This window comes from Haplochromis burtoni, unplaced genomic scaffold, assembly GCF_018398535.1.
Source record: "Haplochromis burtoni strain Fernald_Lab_line unplaced genomic scaffold, NCSU_Asbu1 Contig_16, whole genome shotgun sequence".
Lineage (NCBI taxonomy): Eukaryota > Metazoa > Chordata > Actinopteri > Cichliformes > Cichlidae > Haplochromis > Haplochromis burtoni.
Window position 1 is genome coordinate 930,207 of NW_024582377.1, and position 23,069 is coordinate 953,275.

At 39.6% G+C, this 23,069-nt stretch overlaps 4 protein-coding genes across 8 annotated transcripts in view; 1 reads left to right on the forward strand and 3 right to left on the reverse strand.

Annotated features, from left to right (window-relative positions):
• The window catches only part of tdrd9 (tudor domain containing 9), a gene marked incomplete in the record, with an annotated part of 45,176 nt that extends 44,445 nt beyond the window's left edge, over positions 1 to 731 (reverse strand). The window contains 1 exon segment of the mRNA XM_014331929.2: positions 375 to 731. Within this exon segment, the coding sequence (XP_014187415.1) occupies positions 375 to 505 (131 nt within the window).
• A 1,849-nt stretch (positions 732 to 2,580) lies between these two features.
• On the reverse strand, positions 2,581 to 12,901 carry kif15 (kinesin family member 15). Of its 2 annotated transcripts, none has more exons than XM_042218196.1 (35): positions 12,717 to 12,901; positions 12,477 to 12,507; positions 11,692 to 11,878; positions 11,482 to 11,558; positions 11,331 to 11,368; positions 11,143 to 11,240; positions 10,873 to 11,052; positions 10,503 to 10,712; positions 10,283 to 10,408; positions 9,735 to 9,857; positions 9,476 to 9,623; positions 9,261 to 9,352; positions 8,966 to 9,175; positions 8,553 to 8,730; positions 8,312 to 8,453; positions 7,974 to 8,115; positions 7,697 to 7,864; positions 7,471 to 7,599; positions 7,285 to 7,390; positions 6,998 to 7,163; positions 6,323 to 6,473; positions 6,112 to 6,197; positions 5,937 to 6,015; positions 5,748 to 5,834; positions 5,561 to 5,665; positions 5,330 to 5,452; positions 5,072 to 5,218; positions 4,878 to 4,973; positions 4,283 to 4,447; positions 3,955 to 4,058; positions 3,797 to 3,863; positions 3,669 to 3,706; positions 3,410 to 3,542; positions 2,815 to 2,946; positions 2,581 to 2,709 (listed from the first exon to the last, which is right to left on the reverse strand). In XM_042218196.1, the coding sequence occupies exons 1-35, from the start codon at positions 12,733 to 12,735 to the stop codon at positions 2,632 to 2,634; spliced, it is 4,161 nt and encodes a 1,386-aa protein (XP_042074130.1). In that variant the 5' UTR covers positions 12,736 to 12,901; the 3' UTR covers positions 2,581 to 2,631. The 2 variants fall into 2 exon arrangements, with proteins under 2 accessions (XP_042074130.1, XP_042074131.1); XM_042218197.1 differs by having other exon boundaries at positions 11,692 to 11,875; positions 12,717 to 12,882.
• On the forward strand, positions 12,444 to 20,544 carry tacc3 (transforming, acidic coiled-coil containing protein 3). Of its 3 annotated transcripts, none has more exons than XM_005916686.2 (17): positions 12,444 to 12,487; positions 15,812 to 15,974; positions 16,301 to 16,419; positions 16,505 to 16,542; positions 16,654 to 17,761; positions 17,871 to 17,913; positions 18,014 to 18,158; positions 18,269 to 18,327; positions 18,408 to 18,538; positions 18,657 to 18,741; positions 18,840 to 18,965; positions 19,400 to 19,467; positions 19,556 to 19,599; positions 19,694 to 19,854; positions 19,959 to 20,065; positions 20,143 to 20,263; positions 20,346 to 20,544. In XM_005916686.2, exons 2-17 carry the CDS (start codon positions 15,813 to 15,815, stop codon positions 20,409 to 20,411), a joined length of 2,583 nt encoding a protein of 860 aa, XP_005916748.1. In that variant the 5' UTR covers positions 12,444 to 12,487; position 15,812; the 3' UTR covers positions 20,412 to 20,544. The 3 variants fall into 3 exon arrangements, with proteins under 3 accessions (XP_005916748.1, XP_005916747.1, XP_005916749.1); XM_005916685.3 differs by lacking the exon at positions 12,444 to 12,487 and adding an exon at positions 14,506 to 14,636; XM_005916687.3 differs by lacking the exon at positions 12,444 to 12,487 and adding an exon at positions 14,506 to 14,636 and having other exon boundaries at positions 15,812 to 15,968.
• Positions 20,545 to 20,687: 143 nt separating this feature from the next.
• The window catches only part of LOC102309461 (fibroblast growth factor receptor-like 1), a 33,822-nt gene continuing 31,440 nt past the window's right edge, over positions 20,688 to 23,069 (reverse strand). The window contains exon 8 of one of the 2 annotated variants that reach the window (XM_042218198.1): positions 20,688 to 22,994. In XM_042218198.1, the coding sequence (XP_042074132.1) occupies positions 22,555 to 22,994 (440 nt within the window). In that variant the 3' untranslated portion in view covers positions 20,688 to 22,554. The remainder of the gene's footprint in view (positions 22,995 to 23,069) is intronic. The other variant, XM_005916690.3, reaches the window with a different exon arrangement.

Consider the following 23,069-nt stretch of genomic DNA (forward strand, 5'->3'; position numbering starts at 1 on the left):
AAAATATCCCCCCGTTTGTTTTCTACAGCTCCGGAATAATTTGTGTTAATTTTGGTCGTTACGCATTTACCCATTACGGTGACATTTAAGCATGCCTACAATGTGATTTCTTCTATTTGAACTTCACTTTCCAATACTTGCTGCCAAGCTGAGACATGATGTATATGTCCGCCAACGACTTAAAACACTTGATAAGTTAAAAACAATTTAACGGCATCACTTTGAGCAGCTAAATCTAGCAACAACAACAAAACCACACGCCATTAATTTTTCTAAAATATTTAAGTGTCTAACACCTGAATGCAAAGCTAGACCATGCTAGCATGCTACTTAGCTTAAGGTCAACCACGTTTACGCTAACTAAACCATCATACCTGCTCTCTTTCGACGATGGTTCATCGTCTGACTTCCTCTCAGCCACTTCTTCTGTGAGTTTAATGTTCGCAAACCTGTTCCCTGAAGTGAACCAGTCCGATATTTGTTCAGCGGTAAATATTTTCTTCATTTTGCGCCAGTAATTGTATTTTTTTCCCCACTTCGCTGTGATAGCGGGTAACACGAAGACGAAAACACGTGAGGCAGGCGCAGCTCTAACGTCTCCCACTGGCGGTTGGAATAAAAATGGCAAGTCTACCTGTCTCTCTGTCTGTTTTTTAAATGAACCTTATAAACAAGTTATCTGCACCCACAGAAGATACACCACGAACAGGTTAACCAAAATTGTTATAGTTAATACTGTACTAGTCATAGTATTATTGTATTTTTTTTTAAATTTCGCTTCATTTTAATTATTATTATTATTATTATACGAGTATGTTAATTTTTCTGCTCTTGGTTTGTTTTTACATGACTAACAAATGAAAACATTTTAGTTAACTGTAATACCTTTGGTATGTGGAACTAGGCAAGAAGATAATTATTGTATACGATTTTGTCACAATAATGATAGCAACCAAATAAAATATTTCTATATTAAAGAACAAAATCAGAGAAATTACTATCAATTATGACTTACCTGTTTAGGTGATCTCCACTATTTTTTAAACCACTGAAAGCTAATTAGCTTGGATGTTTTATATCTAAAGACATACTTGACAGCTTAAAATCAGATTTATGTTTGTGCACTGTCTCATGTAAAATGCCAAATAAATTTCTTAAACAGATGTAAGCATTTGTGTTAACTTAATATTTAGCATAGTGATTTCTAAGGTGTGGGCTTGGATGTCCCACTGGGGCATGAATTTAGTGAAGTAATCAGAACTCATAGAACAAATCCAAATGACTTAAGTTACCAGGTATTCTGTCCCATATTTTCTGTCATTAGTGAGTAAACAGGTAGAAAGGAGCAGTAACTATCAGGTAGGAAATGAGAAACTGCAAATAAAGTAAATAGAAAATTAAAAGAGGATAAAAATGAATCTGTGAAGCCAAAGAGAAGATACTTCATCTTCATTTGTGTTAATCAGATTTCTGATTGAAGCTTTGGGGAAGTGCAGAAATTCTTTATATTCAATTGGGCCATTGTTAGAGTGAATTGTTAAATGTTTGTCATTTTTATGTTTACCATTTGTACATTGTTTTAACTCTGTGAAAGGAATTCTTTCTGTCCTCCCCTCCCCAGATTCTCGAGGTTCTGAGTGGGGGGGGCAGTAGTGTTTTTATCACAGGCACATCCTTGTGAAGGTCTGTTTGATGTTGGTAAACTTCCTCCCCTTTGTATGGAGCGCGCACACACACACACACACACCTACCTTAGAACCATGTGGGCGTGGCTTTGTTCTGATGTTTTTTTGTGTGAACTGTCTCTCAATAAAAGGCAGCAAGGGAGGTCAGATGTGAGGTCATTTTCGTGGTGGACACGCACGATTGATCGATCGACTGTCTTGTTTTCTTCATGATGAATAAGTCTCTAGAATTAGCGGGGCTTGTGGAAACACAGACCCAACAGCCATGACATTCGTAAGTTTAACAAGGATGATTTTGGGGATTCCTGCGTGTTCAGATAAAATAAAACATTTGATCCAGGCTGCCGACCAACATAACTGACATTTCAAACTTGAGAAAAGAGGAAGAAAATTTAATCTGCAGAGTATTGTTTTATAATTTTGTTTAAATTAGTGGCATTTACAAAAACGTATTTAACTTGTGCTAAAAAAAAACAAAAAAAAAGTGAAGAGAAGAAAAAAGAAAAGAAAGATCGAAGATTAAGAAAAGAATTCCAGTATGTGGAGTATACATCATATGCGTAAAAATGGTCAATTAGTCGGCAACTAAAGGAGCGAATGCCCATATGTACAGAATATTCATAATGCTTCAAAGTCATTACAACACAGCCACACACAGGTCTATAATGGACACCGACAAAATGTGAAAGCACAGAACTCCAATAACCTAAGGAGAACAACGTGATATCAACCCTTAAATCCTAAGCGAGGACCAAGAAAACGTGTGAGCCTGTCACTGTAACGATGAGGTTTAGTCACAGCACATGTGTCAAAACCACGTCCAAAAAACAACCCGAATCGTAGACAAATAACATCTATGGCAAGAAAAAAACAAATAAACAAACTTATATTTAAAAAAAAAAAAAAGAAAAAAGAAAAAAAAAAGATTTGACCGTTCAAACAAGCATCAGAGGTTTAACTCCAGCGGTGGACATCCAGTGTTCTCTCGCATTAAGCTAATCTCCGTTCGGAGCTTTTCGTTTTCCTTGAAAACACAAAGAAATGCACAGATTTGATTGATGTCATGAGTTATCAGTATTCACCTGGTCATAGAAAAGCCTTCTTTAATCTTAGAGGAGAACATAGTTACCTCCTGAAGTTTTGTGTTGTCCTTCTTAAGCTTAACGAGATACTCAATCCTCTGTTTGTGATTCTTGTGTCCCACAAGTTTTCCATTCTCCTCAGACAGCTTAATGTTCTGTTTACGGAGAACCTCAATCTCCTGTAAGAAAGCACAAAAAGTTGCAGAAGTCACAAAAGCCTCCTGTAGGTTCACAAATGTGCAATATGCTAGACCCCGACCCATAGCTAGCTAGATAGAGAGATTTTATATATGAAAATGTATAAGGCTAAAGAAGAGAGGGGAGAAACACCCTGAACTTCCCTGTTAATAACACAGGGAAGATCCAGAATCAACCAGCTGATCAGAGCTGAGTCAGGCAGAACATAAAGGAGTAATCCCCAATTCATAGTGACAATAAAAAAAAAAGATTTTAAAACTGCACTTTAAGGACTCATAAATAACTACACATAACAAATGTTAGAAAAACAAAACAACAACTCCGTTGGCAACAGTATTAGTCTTAAAAATACTATATTGTCTTTGTAAATCTGGACCCAGTGTTCCAGATGTAAAATGAGACGGCTATGCATAGCACAATCTTTGTATGGCACATGATTTTTACCTGGATTAATTTCTCTTCCTCCACTATCCTCTGGTTCGTCTCTCTCAGCTCTAGACAGCGGTTTCTCAGCTCAGTGGTGAGCTCTTGAATGCAGGTCTGAGACTGAACCAACATAGACTCCTGCGCCTGCAATCTAATCGCAGAGAGGAGAAGAAAACAGAGCAGGCTGTAAAATCTGAAGCTTAAAAAAAGGTTTGAAGAAGCATTATGCAAGAGCAAACAGATCAATCTGATGACACCAATCCATGCAGATGCTTACTTTTTTTGAGTTTCTGAAAGCTTCTGCATCATTTTGCTCTGTTAATAAATACAAGAGAAACAGGACATGAATAATTATCGGTAACTTCATTAATGATAGAATTTTAAAGCAGAAGAACAGATCCAGACCTTCTCTGTTCTCTCCTCATCTAGCTCTTTAAGAATGGAGTGCTTGAAGGCTTCATTCAACTCTTCACTGAAACACATGCAAGGCAGAATTATTTATTTTATTTATCCTTTTTCATTATAGGTGGCCTGAGGATTGCATAATCTTCAAGATACTCAACCCATTATTATTTCCATTTTGGGTCATCTGGTTCTGCTTAGTGTAAAACTTATCAAGCAAAGCCTGGATCTCCATTCGAACCATCTCTTTCTCACTGAGCTGCGTCTGGGAGAAAGGCAATACAGTATATGAATGTTGTATATATTCAAATAGGATGCATTCATGACAAGCATTTCATGAAAAATGCAAATAAAAAAAATATTTAAATACAGCAACTTCAATAAGAACTTCATAAAGAACTTATTCGAATCTATAAAAACAAAGCTACTTGATATAAATCAGTCTAATTATGAAAGATTATAGATTCATTAATTTTTCCACAAATATACCTTAAGCCGTTCGATTTCCTCATTTTTGGCAGCTCTCTCAGCATTCAGCTCTGATAAAAGAATTTCCATGGTCATCATGGAAGAGCGTCTATTCTCCAGCTCCCGCTCCTGGATTTCCAGCACCTGGCTCAGGTCCCTGTTGAAACTTCCAGGGGTACAGGGTGTCTTAAATTTAAAAAGAGGGAAAAAAGAAATAAACAAGAAAGTTTGTATATGCTATGTTCTTAAGTGCAAATTTAAAAACATACATTTATGAAGGGATATTTAACTTCTTCACGTTCACCAGGTATGTTAGGGCTAGGGTTTGGTTAAACAAGCACACATGGTTGATAGGCAAAGATTTTACACTTTCTGACACAAGCCTCTACTTAACTTCAGCTTGTGACACCCTGACGTTTGGTTTTTGTGTCTTCTTCTGGTGTCGCATTAGAGATCTTTCATATGCAAGGTGAACATGTTAACCATGAGACCACTGAGCCATGACTTGCAGCTTCTCAATTTGGGTAAGCCATGGTTGGATGTTAAGCTAAATTTGGGCACCAGTGACCAGGTAGATGTTAAAAACTTCGTATTTAAAAACATAAGCAGGTTTTACCCGAGGAAACGATTTAGGCGTTACTGTCGGCTCAACGGGTGGCTGGAAAGCTCCATTCCTGATAGTTTTCTCGACAGCTTCTTGCTGTCGTTGCAGCTGGTAAAAGGTAGAAATTAGGGAAATTGGTAACATTGATGTGTTATTTGATTGACTTAATTGAATAAATAAACAAAATAAAATAAAAAAAACTTTACCTTCTGCTGCAGATTCTGTATAATGACATCCTTCTTGGCGGTTTGCTCTTGAGATGCCTGCAGGAGGCTGTTTTGCTCATCTAAGACTTTAGTAAGCCTTTCAACCTCCTCAGTGGCATAAACAATCTCCTCCTGCAAAACCTCAACCTGAAGACACACAATATATACAATTTGTATCATTCAACTCTATTCTTTGCTCTTAATTACTTGTGATGAATCTACAAAACACCACAAATTCATTTACAGTCGTTTCATTACCTCTATTTTGTTGGATGCCACCCTCCTGTCTAAAGTTTCTTTCAGGTCACAGATTTCTTCCTGCATCTTACACTTTTGCTCCTTGATGTTGTCCCTTTCACAGCATGCAGCGTTGCATTTGGCCTGGAAGAGCAATGAGATTAACTGTATAAAAATGCACTATAAAATGGTTGTGTAACGTAAAGGGTAACTACAGCAAACAGTATAAGGATAACGTAGGAGTAAGATTACAGTGATGTCTCTGATATCTTCATTAAGATGAACAATGGTCTGGTCCTTGTGGCTCAGCTCACTGCGGAGGTCTCTGGTTTGGTTAATAAGGTCTAAAACAACATCCTGTAAAACATTACAAGCAGTTTTTAGAAGGGCAGTAGAAATACAGAAGCCATATTTGAGGAATTAAAGATACGAGGCTTACTTTGTCCTGTTCAGTCTTCTGTTCCAAGCTTTTTATGCTTTCCTTGGCAGAGGTAAGATTTTGTTCAAGATCAGCAAGAGTGGACACCTTTGAAACAAAAATGAAACAAGCAGGTTTAACGACTAGGCTGCAAATACTTATATGACAGTTTTTTTATTTGCAGAGATACACCTTGTTCTTAAGACTGACCTGTTGTTGATTTTGTGTTATCAAGTCTGAGACTTGTTTTTTGAGTTGTGTATTCTGCTCCACTGTTTCAAGAAGTTCCCTGAAGAATACGAAAGCGACCCATGTTAATGTAGTAATTTAACATTTTAGGAGACAAAAAAAAAAGGATTAAAAGTTTTAACTGTGCAGAACTTACTTTGATGTACTTTCTTTGTTTTCCTTTAACTGGGAGACTAAGGTGTTTGTGTGCTCCTGCTCAGTTTGCAGAGAATTATTCAATTTCTACAGTAAAATAAATAAATAAATAAATAAATAAATAAATAAATAAATAAAAATCAAGGATAGAAAGTAAACATCATGGCAACATTTTCAGACAAAGCTGTCGTAAACCCTGCGAGTTCACTCACCATGATCTCGGCTTTCAGTTCGTCGATCTCCTTCTGCCTGTCATCCAGCTGCTGTCTTGACTGATCAGCCTCAAACTTGGCCTCAGCTTGAAGCTGGTCAAACGAATCCTGAAGTGTCCGATGCTGCTCCAGAAGCTGCTCCCACTCCAGCCTGGAATGAAGAGGTTGTCACGTGAACACATCAACATACTAATGAGGCCACAGCACTGCAAAAAATAAGAACCACTTGAATCCAGCCCCCTCTACTTTATTGGCTGCTTTACTGCTATTTAACTGGATTCAAACAGAGGGAACTGGGCAAACTGTTTTCTGTAATGAACCGTTACAGCTCTCTGGTGATGGCCACACATATTTTCCTTCAACTCTATATTTAACGCGAGTTGATTTGATAGTCTTTATGTTCCCATAAAGCTAAATGTCACACAGTTGTGTAACACACAGCGCCATTATAATAAATTTATGGAGAAAGCACATTTATCAGTATTAACACAATCCTAAACTGAATTGAAAGCTTTTTAAACAACATCAACACAGATTTGTTTTCAACAGACTTTCCATAATTCAGCATCATTTTCATCAACTTCAATTCAGTTGTTCTACATGTGGTTCTACATAGCATGGCTCTCTAAGAAAAAGAAAAAATGTTGTCCACCCCAGTATTTGACTCATGCTTACTGGACTTTGTCAAGTTGGAGCTGTGTGCTGATCAGACTGTTGGAGAGCTGACTCATCTCTCTCTGCTGCTCGCTCTGACTGTCTATTAGCTTGTTCTTCACAGAGGCCAGCTCCTTATCGGACGACTGCAGCACCAAGCGCAGGTCACGGATCTCGCTCCTCAGAACTGAAAGAAGTGCAAAAAGGACCGTGGCAAACTTTTCCCATCGCTGGCTAAAGTCAAAAGTTCTTACATTTCTTAAGATGAGCACAAGTTCATGCAATCAGCAGAAACATCACAGACTAACCTTCTGCAGCTTGCTGTTCAGACTGAAGGCTCTGTTGCAGGTTGTTAATAGTTTCTTGCAGACAGAGTTGATCTTTATTCCAGTTATTTCTTTCAGTAGAAAGTTGCTGTACAACAGTGTAAATAATCAGAAATCAATTTAAAAAAGGACATTTTCCAATTTTTCATGCAAATTAAACATTTCTACCTCGTCCTTGCAGTCAGATTCCTGAGTTATCACAGCCACCTGTTCCTCAAGTTTGGCGATTTCTTGCAGCATCTTGCTGTTCTTCAGCTCCTCTTCATTCAACTGCGCCTGGATGCGGCTAGCTTGATCCTGATGACAAATCAGAAAAAGTTTAACACAATAAGTGGACTTTATGCGGTCATTTTATTTGCATAGTATATGCAGACAAAAATCCACACTGCTTTACCTGCACTTGACGCAGTTCCTCAGTCAGGGCCATCTCAGTCATGTCTGATGGAGGCTGCTCCGACCAAATGCCGTTTTCATTACCGTCCATCCCATTCAGGTGCTCCGGGCTGGAGAGCGGCACGAGGCGGGACCGCAAGTTGTATCCTCTGGTGGGCGTGCTGAGAATCTGGTACAATAGATATTTCATTATTGAAGCCCAATTCATTTTTTCATAATCCTAAATAGAGATTGGACCCAATGTTACCTTATAGTTAGTCATTTTTGCAACGACTAACCTTTAGAGTTTCAACATGAATTCGGTTCAGTTCAGAAACCTCCTGTTTGTTATAAGCATTTGTAGCTTCCAGAATCTTCTCCAAATGTTTGTTGGACTTCTCAAGGTATCGTTTCTCAGACTCGAGCTGAGCCATCTGCTTCCTGAAACACAAAGCACCACTTTAATCTTCGTGAAGTTTATTTGTGATTTAAATAATACATATTAAAAATTCTTTTAAATACATTTTTGACACAGAAATCAAAGCTGAGCTGTGTTTTCATATATGATACCTCTTCTACAAGAGGTAGAAGGGATGTTAACATCAGATTTATATTAAAGAACCTCTTTAACTCTTACTTGGTGACATCTTTGTACTCTTCAAAAGCCTGAAGGGCCCCTGTCAGGTCTGACTGTCTCTGAAGGAGCTTGGCATTGAGTTTCTCAATTGTCGCTGCCGAGGTGGTATCTGTAGCCACAGAGGCTGAAGAGACTTCTGAAGCTGTGGAGCAACAAGTGATAATTAAAAACAACACTATATTATAATTCACAGTTTTATTTTTCCAAACATAATTCTCCAATTTTTGGATGGCAGTCTTACTTTCTGTGGGTCTCTCTGACTCCACAGCTTTCTGAAAGGCCTCTTCAATCTCCACAGCAACTTGGGCTGCAACTTCTTGAGCTTTCACCACTGATTCAAGCGAACGTAGCTGACGGTTCTCCTCTCTGAGGCTGTAATTCTCTGCAGCGTAGCGAGTCATCTTTGGGTGATGTTCAACCTTGTTCAAGGCAGAAGTGTTTTAAAAAAAATAAAAATAAAGAGTGTGGTGGTGAAGAAAGTGAGAATTTAATTATGGCACATGTAACCTTGCTTTTGCCATGTTGTTATATGAAGAAAAATATATATGCCACTGGAGTGTATTTTGATTTTAGTTTCTCCTACAGCTTGCATCTATACAATATGCAGATATAGTTTCAAAGCCTTTAATTTAAGCAGTGGGCTGACATTTGTACCTGATCCTTCAAGATCTTAATCTCTTCTTTCAGCTGATCAATCAGAGCCTGAGAGTCCTTGTCTGACAGCGAGTTTTCCCCTGCCTTCAGTTTTTTCTCCAGACGAGAGATGTGGTCTTCTCGAAACCTGACAATCATTCGGCTGGAATGGATAAACTTGTCTTTTTGCGCCCAGGCCTCCTCTAGTTGGGCCACCTTGGTGAGTAGCGCCTGAGAACAATCAAACGTAACTATAAGTTTCACTATAGGTTTTTAAAATATGTGGCAAAATAAACAAATAAAAGCTTCATCTTGCCTTTTTTTCCTCATCTTGTTTCTTCCACAGACGAACAGCAGACATAAACTTTACTTTATATGAGACATCATGATGAGTCTCGATGGATGAGCCTGGATTGGTTAGAATATAAAAATTTTTTTTTTAAAAAGTAACTTAGTCTATGCTGAACTCTAAAACGGTTTAAACAGGTTGTTAACGGGCTGAACATTAACATATGTTTGATTCATTGTTACCCATGTGAAGTTCAGGTCCTCCTGGTGCTATGTCTCTCCCATAGTCCACTCCCTGAGATGTGAGCGCCTGAGCAAGCTGCTCCTTCAGCTTCTTCACTTCAGCCTGCAGCTGCTTCACATTTCCCTGTGTATCTTCATTGATGACAGCCTGGCAAGGCACAATAATTATACAGAGATAGGAAAAAAACTGTAGTGAGAAATCAAGACACACTTGTTAATTCTAAGTTTTAACTAAGTATTTGGCTCCTATGACTTATACCTTATTTTTGATCAACTTTGCTCTCTGGGCAAACTGCAGGGTGGACAATGTTTCTCCAAAACACTTTGAACCAGGGTGGACGTTGGCTATGATGTAAGTCTTGGCATTCCCTCCAAGAGAGTCCTGAAATTACAGTGACAATAGAATTGTTAATATATCTGAACACTGTCAGTGCGCCTCAGGGCAGCTGTGGCTACAATGTAGCTGCCATCACCAGTGTGTGAATGTGTGTGTGAATGGGTGGATGACTGGATATGTAAAGCGCTTTGGGGTCCTTAGGGACTAGTAAAGCGCTATATAAATACAGGCCATTTACCATTTATTTCACATATAATTCCCCAGAAGTTACACTGTGAAATTTTATGAATCTCATATATTCACTGCAATCCATACTCTACAACCTAGGACATCACATTTGCAAGTTAAGACCTAAAATAAAGAGAGAAAACCTTAAAAATCAAGCACTGCAACGATAATGCCTAACTGTGGCGCATGTCTGCAATTATTATTTCCATGCTACATCCTCCTGAATTTGCATCTACACATACCCTGAGCAGAAAGGTGAGCTTTGAATCCCTGTAGCAGATGTGGCGATTCTTTCCATTAGACACGTCCACCAGCGCCATGATCACCTGGCCAAGGCACATGAGGGAGCGATTGATACTGCTGGCCTCCTGAGCAACAGAAGCAGAGCAGACAGCAACTTTTAGAGACCAGAAAACAATGTAGGTCCAATAGTGTGAGGGCATTAAGACACAAAGCCTTCACCTTCAATCTCGAGCCCTCTGTGTGTGTGTCTTTCTGCCTCTCAGACCCTGCCAGATCAACCAGGTTCAGCTGAGACATTCGGATGTTCACCACTTCATTGATGGACTCCTTGGACTCCAAAGTCATAGTGAACACTGCGTGGGATCTCGAAGACTCGCGATTCATCGAGGTAGAGGCCACACGTCGATTGCGCCAGCCCATAGAGAGCACCTAAATGGTTTAAAACACACATTTTATACAGTCCCACAGCTTGTTTTGTTTTTATGAAACTGGATAAATTCACATACAAGAACATAAAGGTTTCATACATTCTAATTGGTTAGACAGTAAACATAAGAACCATCAGCCACAACAAACTGGGACTTTATACCTGGTACGCTTCAGCCGCTGAGTTCACAAACTTCTCCACGACTCCCTCAACAAAGACACCTTTCTTGATGTTCTCCCTGAGAAAAAGGCTGGCTGAGGCCGTGTCCAGAAGGTCATAAATTTGTTCATTGTATATCTCAATAAATGAACATTTGCAGAGGAAACTCTTGGACTGAGAAGACTGTTGGGGAGGGGAGAACAAGTGAAAAATTCATTTAAAGAACAAATTTGAACAATATGTCTTTCAAGATAATAAAATGTTAGCGCTCACCCTTTCCACTTCCCTGTTGATGAGAAAAAACAGGTACTCAAAACTTCGAGGAATGACCCCCCTTAGATCATCTGTGAAATTATCCAGCTCGGATGGCCCTGAAGCAAAAGAGAGAAAAATTATTTTAGGTTATATGATTGTTCGATCATATTTATTCTAAAATGTAAGTGATATTACAGAAGCCGCACCAAGCATGGTGAAGGTTTTTCCAGAGCCTGTTTGTCCACTGCAAAAGAGGAGACCAATAAGGAACCAAATGGGTAATTCACATTAAGCACACTGAAGACTGGCTGTGCCATAAATTGATTTTATGAAGTAAAGAATGGGAAGATCACTTACTAGGCAAATATTGTACCGTTATATCCATTCATGCACGACTCAACAATATTCTTGGCCACACTGGAAAATACAGCATCCTGTAGAAATGTTACAATTACTTTTTTAGCCATAAAAGCTACATCTCAAATCAGTAAAATTAAATTTAGACACTTAATTTTAACAGTGACAGTGGCATTTTTATAACCAAATAATCAATAATGTGCCTCAAACCTGTGTGGTGTCCATATCAGCAACATGATCATAGGTGAAGGTTCGTGGTTCTGGTTTTGAGAGCAAACGGATGGTGTTTGGTGACGTGACAGAGAGACACAGGTTCTGATCGCCATCTGTGGTCAGCCCAGTGTCCCGGGTCAGAGGTCGTACTCTGACAAAGACTTTAATAGAGTCGCTCTCACTGCTTTAAGCCCAGATAATAACACGACAAAGAACAAGATATTTAAGGTGAAAATGGCAAGAGTTAAACACTGTTAAAAAGAGCAGCTGCTAATTTACTGCATGGTTGTTTTAACTATAACTATTGTCTTTCCAAAAGCATCAAAATAACAGTTAAAGTGGCCTCATTAGCCACACAACGTACCAGCAACAACACTATGCATTATTGCGTGCATTATTTCATTACATTGGCTCATTTTTATTTTACTTTTCCTGCTCCATAAACGTGCTGCATACAGCTGAGAAATTTATTTTCACAAACAGATTACACCAACATAGTTTGTGAGCCTGCATGTTTGCTAATCCATACAAATTACAGCCCTTTTAGAGATCAATCCTAACGATGTGACCAACTATCTCACTTTGGTCATTACATTTAGTCACTGAACTCCTAATCATAAGGAGGGAAACAGTTTGCTTTTGATCCTTCTTGGTAGCAACAGAGTTAGGGTCGTATTAGTATGAAGCAGCTCTGGTTTCATTTTACCGTTATCCTTTTAGGTTTGTAGCGTTAGCGTTTTAAACTAAAACAAAAAACAGACGGCGTGACAAAGTATGATTACCTGGCAGCAAGGTGAGCTGAATCAGCAGAGCCTGTTAACAAAATCATGACCATGTTAGATGTTGATTTAGCTTTGCAAGTCGTTTTTAGAGCTAAAGCTTCATTAATAATACAGCGTTCAAGTATCATGCTTAGAGCTTCCATACATACTCGATGCCTGGCATCGAGTTTCATAGCAGCGTTTAAGCTAATTTTACTCCTGTTAGCTGAACAACAAAAACATGCATTTGTGCTGCTCTACCTTTCCCACTGGAATTCATTGTTGACAGCCGAATATTCTCAGTTTCCTGGTAAAATATATTTTTCACAACATTTCGATTAACAGAGGCAGAAAGACAGCACTGTTTACATCCTTCGAAATTGGCGGGCAAGTTTGCTCCTACTTCTTCTTCTTCCTTAGTTTTATGAACAGACTATTGAACGGGACATACCGCCACCTGCTGTTCAAGTGAAAAATTGTTAATTGTTTGTTTTGTTCCAGGGATTTTGTCTTGTTTTGTTTAGTTGAGGTGAGTGAGTATTTCCAGCAGATCCCAGGAACGACATCCCGAAATCTCTTTCTTAACCCTGTATTATGTAGGGACTTTGTTACTATCAGTCTTTCAAGAAAACAAAATGTCAATAGTAACAGTTTCATAGGCATAACCTTTTATTTTTTGCATCAGTAAGGAGATACCAAAAGAATTATTAGCCGAAAAGCATATCTTGGTATGGTGTGAAGTGTGCCCCTGATAATCTGAGACAACTGGATAAGTGGAGAACAGAAGAAGTGACAAGACTGGAAAAACTGTCCACAGCAAATGAACAGTATCTGAAAGTTATGTCCTTAAGAAATAGGACAAATCTAATAAAGACCTGACATAGGACCTGCGAGACACATCTGGCCCTTCAGTTGATTCATCAACTGTTCACCGAAGCCTTGTCAGAAATAGATTTTTGACAACCGTATTTCCACTGACACTGACTGAAAATCAGTAGCAGCAAGTCTTATGGACTGATGGATCCAAATCTGAAATGTCTGGTTAAAACTGTCAGTATAGAGAGGTAAGAAAAAGGTCCAACAGTGTTTGTCTTCAGACATCTGTAAAACACAGTAGAGGATTTGTCATGGTTTGAGGGTGCATTTCAGTCGGGGGTGTTGGGGACTTTGTCAAAAGAAAGAGCCAAGATCCAAAGAAGATCTTTGAATGTCTTTTTTTTTAACCTCATATACTGCAATTCTTTGTATGTTTTTACATGTTTCAATAAATCACTGCACCTATATATTAAAAGAGGGGGAGGAGGTCAAGACTTTTCAACAATACTGTAGATAATGTCAATAAACTACCTCTTAAAAGTTCAGGGTGACAATAGGCTAATAATACACGTTTAAATACACAAATCAAAATGCACAATGCTTATGTAGGTAAAGAGTTCAAAACTAAAGAAGACTAAAGACACCCAATTAAGAAATTTTCAAGCATAATACTAACAGCCTGAAGGCAGAAATTAGAATGATAATTTAAAAAATCAGAATAAAACAAAAACAACCAAAAAAGATAAATGATGAAAGAAATTATTGGACATAAACAATGTCATTTGGATCACGTTAGACTAATGATGCAGACGCTCAAGTAGCTGTGTCGTTTGATGAAGTAGATTATTGATAGATAAGTAACAGACAGAAAACCTACTTCACCTACCTACGGGATGTACGTATCTAAGAGTCTAATGACAGAAAATAAAAACAAAAATAAACTAAGCCCTTTCTAATGTAGTAAAGTAATTCAAAATCCAGAACTGTAACACAAAACCTTATCGTATTTTTTTCTTTAATTATATGTTGTTGTTTTTAATCACGCTGTGTGGTAGTTTTGGTTTAAGGAGTGTGTAACATTTTATTTTAGAGCACATTACCTTGCCATTCCTGTCATCTTTAAATCTGACTCGAGTGCGCAGTCACCAAAATACATCACATCCGTTCTTTCACGGATTGGCTGCTTAACCGGGAAGTGCGTTCCCTTTGAACGCTTCCCCCGATCTAATTGGTGAGATTCACGGCTTTTAAAATCCAAACGGTTGTCACCCAGGCAAGGCGAGGGTTTTTCAAAACGACTTCATTTCTCATCGTCACTGTATAGACGAAGACCCGGTTTCTCTCAGCACCATATGTTTTATTGAGGTAAGTGGTAGATACACGGGATTACAGTTTAGTATGTTATTTCTGGCAATGTTTGGTATTTTAAGATGTGATGTTGAGATTTTATTTTCTTCGACTTTCCGTTAACTAAAGTGTACCGGTTAGCTAGCAAAGGTGGTATTGTCACTTTACTGTTAACGTTAATTATATCAGTGCTAGTGTGTACAGGGTGTCGAAAGTTGAATTAGCTTTGATGAAAAATTTGGTAAAATTGAGTAGGGAGTAGATGTCTGTTTTGTTGTAACCTAACCACATCGTGGCTTGTACTCTGCGGTTTATGTGCATTGTTGTTCTCTTACTGCTCTCCTGGCATCCATCAGAGACAGTGGGGGGTTTATCTACCGCTTCAGTGCCAGCAAACGGCTGTCTTGTACAGCCATTAAGACACCAGGGAAAGTTAGTTCGCTATCCATTATTTGTAACCAGGTTTGTAAAGTTAGGCATGCTAACCTTTGGCTGCAAGAAATCACGTGTTGCTGCTTGGTCATATATGCGATTCATGTAGTTTAACCAGTTAAAATAACTTGGAAGACTCATTCCTCCCAATAATGCTTCATTCATCTAGGGCTTAATACGTGACTTAGCATTAAGTCTAAAGACTAAAAGCCAAGGCTTAGATAAATATTTATATACCAGGATTTATCAAAATTGGCGGATAAATATTTAGGAGTTTATTTTAAACTGATAATGCTATATTATCTAAAAAGCATTATTTTTGTTACCAAGTTGTTGACATTGACTGCCATTTGAGTGTGGAAAAATAAACTCTTCAAGACCATCTGGTGGCCAAACCATGCAACTGCTGCAGCCCTAATTCTACCTAAAATATTTTGTTGTGCACAAATGCACAAAACAAATGTAAAGTGGTGGGATTAAAGGCAAACGGTAGCCTTACTGCAAACCACCCGGAGAGAGGAGTTCAAATGAGTTCTAAGAACTTCACCAGGAGAAGTACCGACTCAATATATCTGCCTTGGTTCTTGTGTAAATCTTACATTATTTTTCTCTCTTGCTCTCCACCCACACTGAGTAAACTGTAACCAGAAGAGTGCCTTATCAACTGGTTGCAGCTTTAAGACTGACGCCTCCTTCAGCGGTGAGGGTTAGAGGTCCCAGTACAGTCGCATAACAGTTTTTTTCCTGTATTTTTTTTACAGGATGAGCTCTGTTGATGTTAATGATGAAAATCGTGGGGTCTGCCCAGGAGGAAAGCACAACTCTCCTAACGACATATTTGCCCTGGATCAGCCGACTGGAAGGCCCTCCATCCTACGTCAGACAGAAAACCTGCCCAGCAAGACTGTACCAAAGGGGGTAAAAGTAAAAAAAAAAAAAAACTTTCATCCCATTCCATTGTATAGTCACAAGGCAGTGTAGCCCTGGGCAGAAAGCTAATGCTAAAGGCTGTCTTTCACTCTTTGACTATCAGATGAAAAATTATTTACTTTTGGTACTATATGAACTCTGGCCTCAGCCTGTTTGTCTCTAACCAGTGTTAACAGAATTTTAATAAGATGGACAAGAAAACCTATATGAAGAAAAAGAAATGCAGTTATTTGTAGACAAAAGGTTTTTCAAGGCTCAAAACCAGGCCTTTTGGGGGCAGCTGACTACTTCTGACTACTGACTAAATAATTTTTGTGTAGGTTTGTTTTCAGACTCCAAGAAGAGACCCTGTGACTAAAAGAATTCTGTCTCCCAACAAGTCTGTCAATTTGTTGAGTGTTGACGAGAATAAAAAAGTTATGGATTTGGATAAATCAAAGTAAGTAAATGAGTGTCATTCACCAGTATGCCTTCATTGAAAAAAGTGTTGCATTTAGGTAACCTATCATGTTTTGGTTTTGTAGTACTTTGCCACAGGAAGCCACTGAGCAACTCAAAGAAGGTAATTTATTTATTTTAAACTTGTAAGTTATGAGCTCTTTATGCATTTTTCCCCCTACCACTGCTGAGAGATTAGCAGATACCTTCATTACTTTTTTCTTTCCCCCTGCAGAAGTGTCATCTTATCCCGATGACAACATGCCAATACAAAGCAGAGGTGGCTACATGCTGGATTTTGGAAACCTTGATGACTTCAATCCATTTCAGGGGTCTAACAATATGGCTCTCTCACCTATGAGGCCTGCTGTTGAAAACCCCCCTGCAGATCATAGCAAGTCTGAAAACACACCGCCAGTGAACATCGTGGAGGAGCCTATCAAAATGGAGTCGGCACTAGATGAGACCCTTCCATTCAGCGCGTCTGTAGAAAACTCACTCGCTGATCTTTCTGCCGATATCTGCTCCACGGAGAGCAGTGTGGTTATAGTGAAGGTTCCAGTGGTTGAGGAAGACGATTCATGGCCTGCTACACCTGATGAAAAACAGCTTGGTGTTGCGTCTTCAAGCACAGATCAAGAGAAGTCGTCCAGCAGTTTTGCAGAAGATGCTCCACTCCCAGCAAAAGGTTCTTATAACTTCGATTTTGACAACCTTGACGCAGTCAATCCCTTCCAGACTGGTGGCTCTAAAATTCCAAATTCACCTGTCCTTGGGCGAAAGGTGTCAAATGAAGATGCACTTGCAGAGGAAAGCAAACAATCTGTTGTTGAGGTGGCCCAAGAATTGCCTGTTCAGCACGAGGTGAAGCATGACGCTACAGTGGATCTGATATCTGCCGACACAGCAAAACCCCCTCCTGAATCCCAGCCGGCTGATGACCCAGTCAAGGAAGGCCCAACCAAGAACGGGCCTGTCAAACTTGAATTCAATTTTGATGATGGTGCTGAAGTCAAACGGAAACCGCCACCTAAGAAATTTGGCAAAAGGCCAACTGGTGTAAGACCTAAAGAGCCAAAGCAGGTGTCTGATGTCAAACCACCAAAAGAAGCTGAAGTGACGCCTGAAGTCAGTTATGGTGATGCTGATGCTTTACAGCCTAAAAGTTCTTACTCCTTTGACTTTGAAAAGTTTGACGACCCAAACTTCAATCCTTTTGGCACAAAAACGGCCATAAACAACTCCCCCGTGTGCAGCAGGAAATCCAGCCCAGAACCAGTAGAAACCGCAGTTCAGGAGCAAACTGATGTCCCTGTGACAAAGGAGGCTGAACCGCCAGCACGGTAAGAGAAAGTAAAGGCTTAGTATCGTTATTATTAGCAGCAGACGCTTCACTTACCAGTAGTGCCATATTTCACTGTAGATTCACTCTAAAAGTTTTCATCTTCTCAGTGCTGAAGACAGTTTGCCAGCTCCTGAACCAAACCATGTACAGGTAAGTTGGAGGAATGTACTTTGATGCAACTCTCAATATATTGTGTATGTGTGGGTTGTTTTTGGTTTTTAACAAACATCTGTTTATTATGGAATGACAGGTTGCAGATAACAAGGTTGTCTCTGACCTTGACACCAAACAACCAGTGCAGAATCTCCCTGAGTCCTCTGAACCCTCTCAGCCTGAGCAGAAGGCGCAAGCTGACATGCTAGACTTCAATGACGAGTTTGTTCCTGGAGCAATGTGTGAGTAATTGTTGGCTTCAGCTCTGTTTGAACCAAACCGTGCTTTTTGTTCAATCCTTAGCAGTAATGGAAAGCTCTTACTGCTTTTAACCCACGATCTTTATCTCCAGTCATGACCAGTGACTTTGATGGACAGATTGACTACCTCGAACAGTTTGGGTCCAGCAGTGTAAGTGCTTTCTTTATCTTTGCTAAATGACTAAATCCTCAACCACAAGGTTCAAAGTGTTTACATTTTCTCATCAATAGTTCAAGGAGTCCGCACTGAGGAAACAGTCCTTGTACCTAAAATTTGATCCCCTCCTGAGGGAGAGCCCAAAGAAGTCTGCAGGCCCGGGTGCTCAGATTCAAGCCCCCCTCCCTGCTGCCCCTGTTTTACGGTACGGTGTAGTTCTGTTGTGCTGCTCACTTGATATTAAAGCCGAATTTGATCGGCTTTTGATTTTCTGTAAAATAAATTTATCGGAAAGGAAACCTCTTCACTTCTGTTTAATTCAGGCTTGAAACACCACAGACTGCAGATAAAGTGGCAAATGGTCCACAAAAAGATGACTTCAGACTGCTTGACGATGCAGCAGCATCGGTGAGTCTCTTGTACTCTGTCCGCTGGACCGGTAATTTCTCATCGCCTTTGTTATTTCTGCTAACTTTGTTGAAATCTTCTCCACTTATGTCATCTAGACTCCAGTCCTTGAGAGCTTTGTCCCTCCTTTCCCGCAGCCAGCAAACAGCGAAGATGCTATCATCGAAGTGCTGAAGTACAGTCAGAAAGACTTGGATGCAGCAATCGCCAAAGTGCAGGCAGAAGTAGGTTGTCTGGCTTTTCACATCCATACAGCATTTGAACACGAAAACATCCACATTAAATTAGGATACTTTTATTTATTTATTTATTTATTTAAAAATAATCAGGTTTAGCCACACTTTAAACACAAAGATCAGAATTTGTATCTACATGTGGCAGCCAATCAGAAGGTTAAAAGTAAAATGGCACTAAGATTTGTTTCAGTCATGCTGGACTAATTGGCTGTACCAAAGGCCAGATAAGATCAATGGGATTATTTTGAATTGTGGTTTATGCAAAGCTCCTCTGGATCCAAAGAATAAATGCATGGCATTGAAGTTGAGCGTAATTTTTATTTAAAAAAAAAAAAAAAAAAAGTTGAGTAATGGGTTTTCTAGATGACAGGCACCATTCTTAGTCTCAAGGGAAAAAAAGTGTACATTTCTCTCTCATATAGGGTAAAGAAAAAGAGGACCAGTGGAGTATGAAGAACAGTAAGCTGCTTGATAATGAGCAAGAAATGAGGTGAGCTGTGCATCATATTAAAATTTCTTGTTGTTTTTATATAAAATCAATTTTGAAGATCTTTGACCACATTTTGTCTCCGTCATAGGAAAATAGTAGCTGAATTTGAGCTCATGATCACAAAGATGATGGGTAAGTTATATGTACATGTTGCGCTCATCAGAAGGGTTAATGTGTTGGGGTATTTTGTCAAACATTTAATGTAAAATTTCCTGCCACTGGTCAGCTGATCAAGAGAAGGAGAGGGAGGTGGCCCAGGCGAAGCTCAATGCGGCTCTGTTGGAGAAGGAGCAACTATGCAGCGACCTGAACGCTATGGAGAGATCTTTAGGAGAGCTCTTCAAGAGGCTGGAGAAGTACAAGGACGTTATAGAGGGTTACAAAAAGGTCAGCTCATGGAAGCCAGACAAATGTTTGCTATAATTTCATATTATTATTATTTTTAATGTTAAGGTTTAAATGTTGAAATATTTTCTGCATCCTCTGCCCAGAATGAAGAGACTCTGAAGTCTTGTGCACAGGACTACTTGGCAAGGATCAAAAAGGAGGAGCAGCGCTATCAAACACTTAAAGCTCACGCCGAGGAGAAAATTAGCCAGTAAGAAACTCTGGCCTTTTATGTTGAAGCATCAGGAGACTTGCGTTGACTAACTTGAATTTAAATCTCACCATCAGTGCAAATGAAGGAATAGCTGAGGTGCGATCCAAATACAAGGCTGAGGTATCTGCACTTCAAGCACAGCTGCGCAGAGAGCAGCTGAAAGTGCAGTCACTGGAGAAGAGCTTGGACCAGAAGGCAAGTCGGCATGTTGTTTTTCATGAATTTGCAGCAGTATTATCACTCTTCTTCTCATTTCTAAATTCTTTTCTTGTTACAGGAGAAAGAGGCAGAGGAGCTCACCAAACTTTGTGATGAACTCATATCCAATGTGCAAAAGGGCTGAACTTGGTTTTAAATGCTGTTTGCTTCTGTTCTTTATCTTCATGTCCAGAGTGTCTTCTTGTGTGGTGAACTGTTTGTCTCTTTCAATGTTATACTGTAAAAAGGTTAATAAAAAGGATTTATTGATCTGGTGATCATTCTTGCATCAATCTTTAGTTTCGCTTGTATGCTATACTCAGGGATTCTCAAACTGTGGGCAGGTGAGGTACTGCATGTAGCCTGCAGTTATAACAGAATTTTATTTTATTTTTTAAATGTAAAACAATTTTTCAAGGTAAATCACTTTGGAGTGAGCAGTTAGGACTGGGTAGACCCCATGGGATTTTCTTGCTGTTCTAAGTGGATTGTGGCACTTCTGACTTTAGCAATGGCTGATATACAGGACCCTGACCACTAGAGGGCAGTGCATGCTCTCATAATTTAATCTTCTCAGCTGGATTTTGTATTCTAAGCGTTATTTATGGACACGACAATACCACAGCTTTTTGACTCAGAGAAACGCACCTGCTTTAAAAACAGGCTGCTCAGTGTACTCGGCCGTCATCTGTCTGGAGCCAAAGCTCATCTCCATCCTGCCATACTTGCAACAAAACAAGAGCTCACTTGATACAATGCTCCCCTTCTTTCCTGAGCAATCACAGGGTCCCGTCACATCACTCCCACAGCAGGACAATGCACTTCCTAAATGGTGAAAGGAAATCCTACCTAGATTGGAGTTGAATGAGTAGATGGTGGTGGTGCAGACTAGAGAGGGGGGAGGAGAGGGTCAATTCACTTAAATGAGAAAAGATGCTGGTTGTTTGGTGTAGTCTTGCAGGGGCCATCACTCATCTATAAAGCAACTGTGAGACTGCTCTTGTGTCTGTACAGTATCTATTCATTCATCCCAGCACGTTCTGCCCCTCTGTGGACATGCCCTCTGTGTCACCCTTGACGGACACTTCAACCCACTCAAAGGAAGAAAGCTGACCTGCGTGCCCTGACGGTTTCATGAAAGGTACACCTTCATCATCACAGTGCACACTGCAGCTTTTAACTAATACCCAAAATCCACTAATCTTCAGGAAGAATGCATCTGTTTTTGTTTCTGGTCATTTAATCAAACTATCAAACCTTCAAACTTTTTTTTTTAAACCTTAGAGTACATCAAATAAGATTGTCAAATACAACCAATTACATACAAAAAATACCTAAATATTGGCATGAAGTAAATGTGAATAAACTGAGTGACAATATTCAAATATGTACTATACACAACAACGTAATAACATTACATAGATATGCAAAACGCTTTACTCTGAAAAATAAACCTTTGATACATTTTTTTAGCAAAATAAATTAAATAGTCATCAGTTTGATTATAAATGACTACAGCTTCATGAACTGTGGGTGGAAAAGGTTGATGTCAAAAAGACTCATCTTCTCTTGTTTGTCAACATACTACTGACTACAGATGGGAAGCTACCACAAAAAAGGTAAAAAAAAAAAAGATAATGTAGACCAACACAGTTGACATGGCAATGTAATTATTCCACTCTGTGAAAGACAATAAACATTTATCAGTCTATTCTATATCACTTTTAACAGAAGTCAGGGATGGAAAAAGGTAACATAAGGATAGTGGTCAGCATTCCCAGCATAATGCATCTTTAACAAACAAAAGGACAACCTGAGTAGGAGCGTAAAATCAGCCCTTTTGTAAGTCTTGAGTACCATTTTCATCTGTGCGCTCCAACAGCTGAGCATGTGAAAGATAAAGACCAACTTTCACTTGAGAAAATGGAAAATTCATCTGATGAGGAAGACCTTTCAGCTGGTCCTAATAGCTGCTATTAACCTCACACTCTTAAAAAATAAAATAAAAACGTCCCCGTCCTTTTTAGTAAGTGCTCGCCAAGGATTGATCCATTTGTAGTGGTGTGAGAATCTGACAGGTATAAAAAAAAAAGAGCAACAAATATGGAAGTTTTTATGTAATAACAAAAGGTGTGTATCACTGGCCACTGTTTTTCCACACATTGTACACTTTTCCAACAATCTCCATTTTAAAAAAATAATGCCAGGTGAGTGTCACTCCAGAGTTCCTGTTCAGTCCGCAGCTTAATGTCCGCAGCTTAGAGGAGAGTATTTGGGAATATTTGGCACTAACACTGAAAATGAATGTGTTGATGCTGATGTACTTTCCCATCCACGTGGGAGTGAGTGTGTGTGTGAATGTCTGTGTAGATTTTGGGGTAGATTTTAGCAGGAATTGTTGGTCCTCCCTGGCCGAGGAGGAGCTGCTGCTGCTGCGCGAGGTACTCCTCATAGTTCATGGATGTCACACAGTCTTTCTCGGGGCTGGAGGAGCTGGACGAGGGAGCCGCGCAGCCCCTGTCCCGCTCCCGGTGCGGCAGCCGGTGAGAGCTCTGCAGTACCTGCGCGGCCGGAGGGCTGGGAGGAGGACAGTGTTTTCTGCTTTGGCAGAACCACAGCAGCACTGTGCCAAAGATGAACACTATTACTGCAGGGATGCCAATGATGACAGGCCAGGGGAGGGAGCTGGAGGCTTGCGGAAACATCGGTGTTATGTGAGGCTTAGTGTCTGTAAAAGAAAACGAGATTCCAGCTTTTAAATGTTTCCATACTCTGTTGTCTGCCAGCAAACTAACAGTTGTAG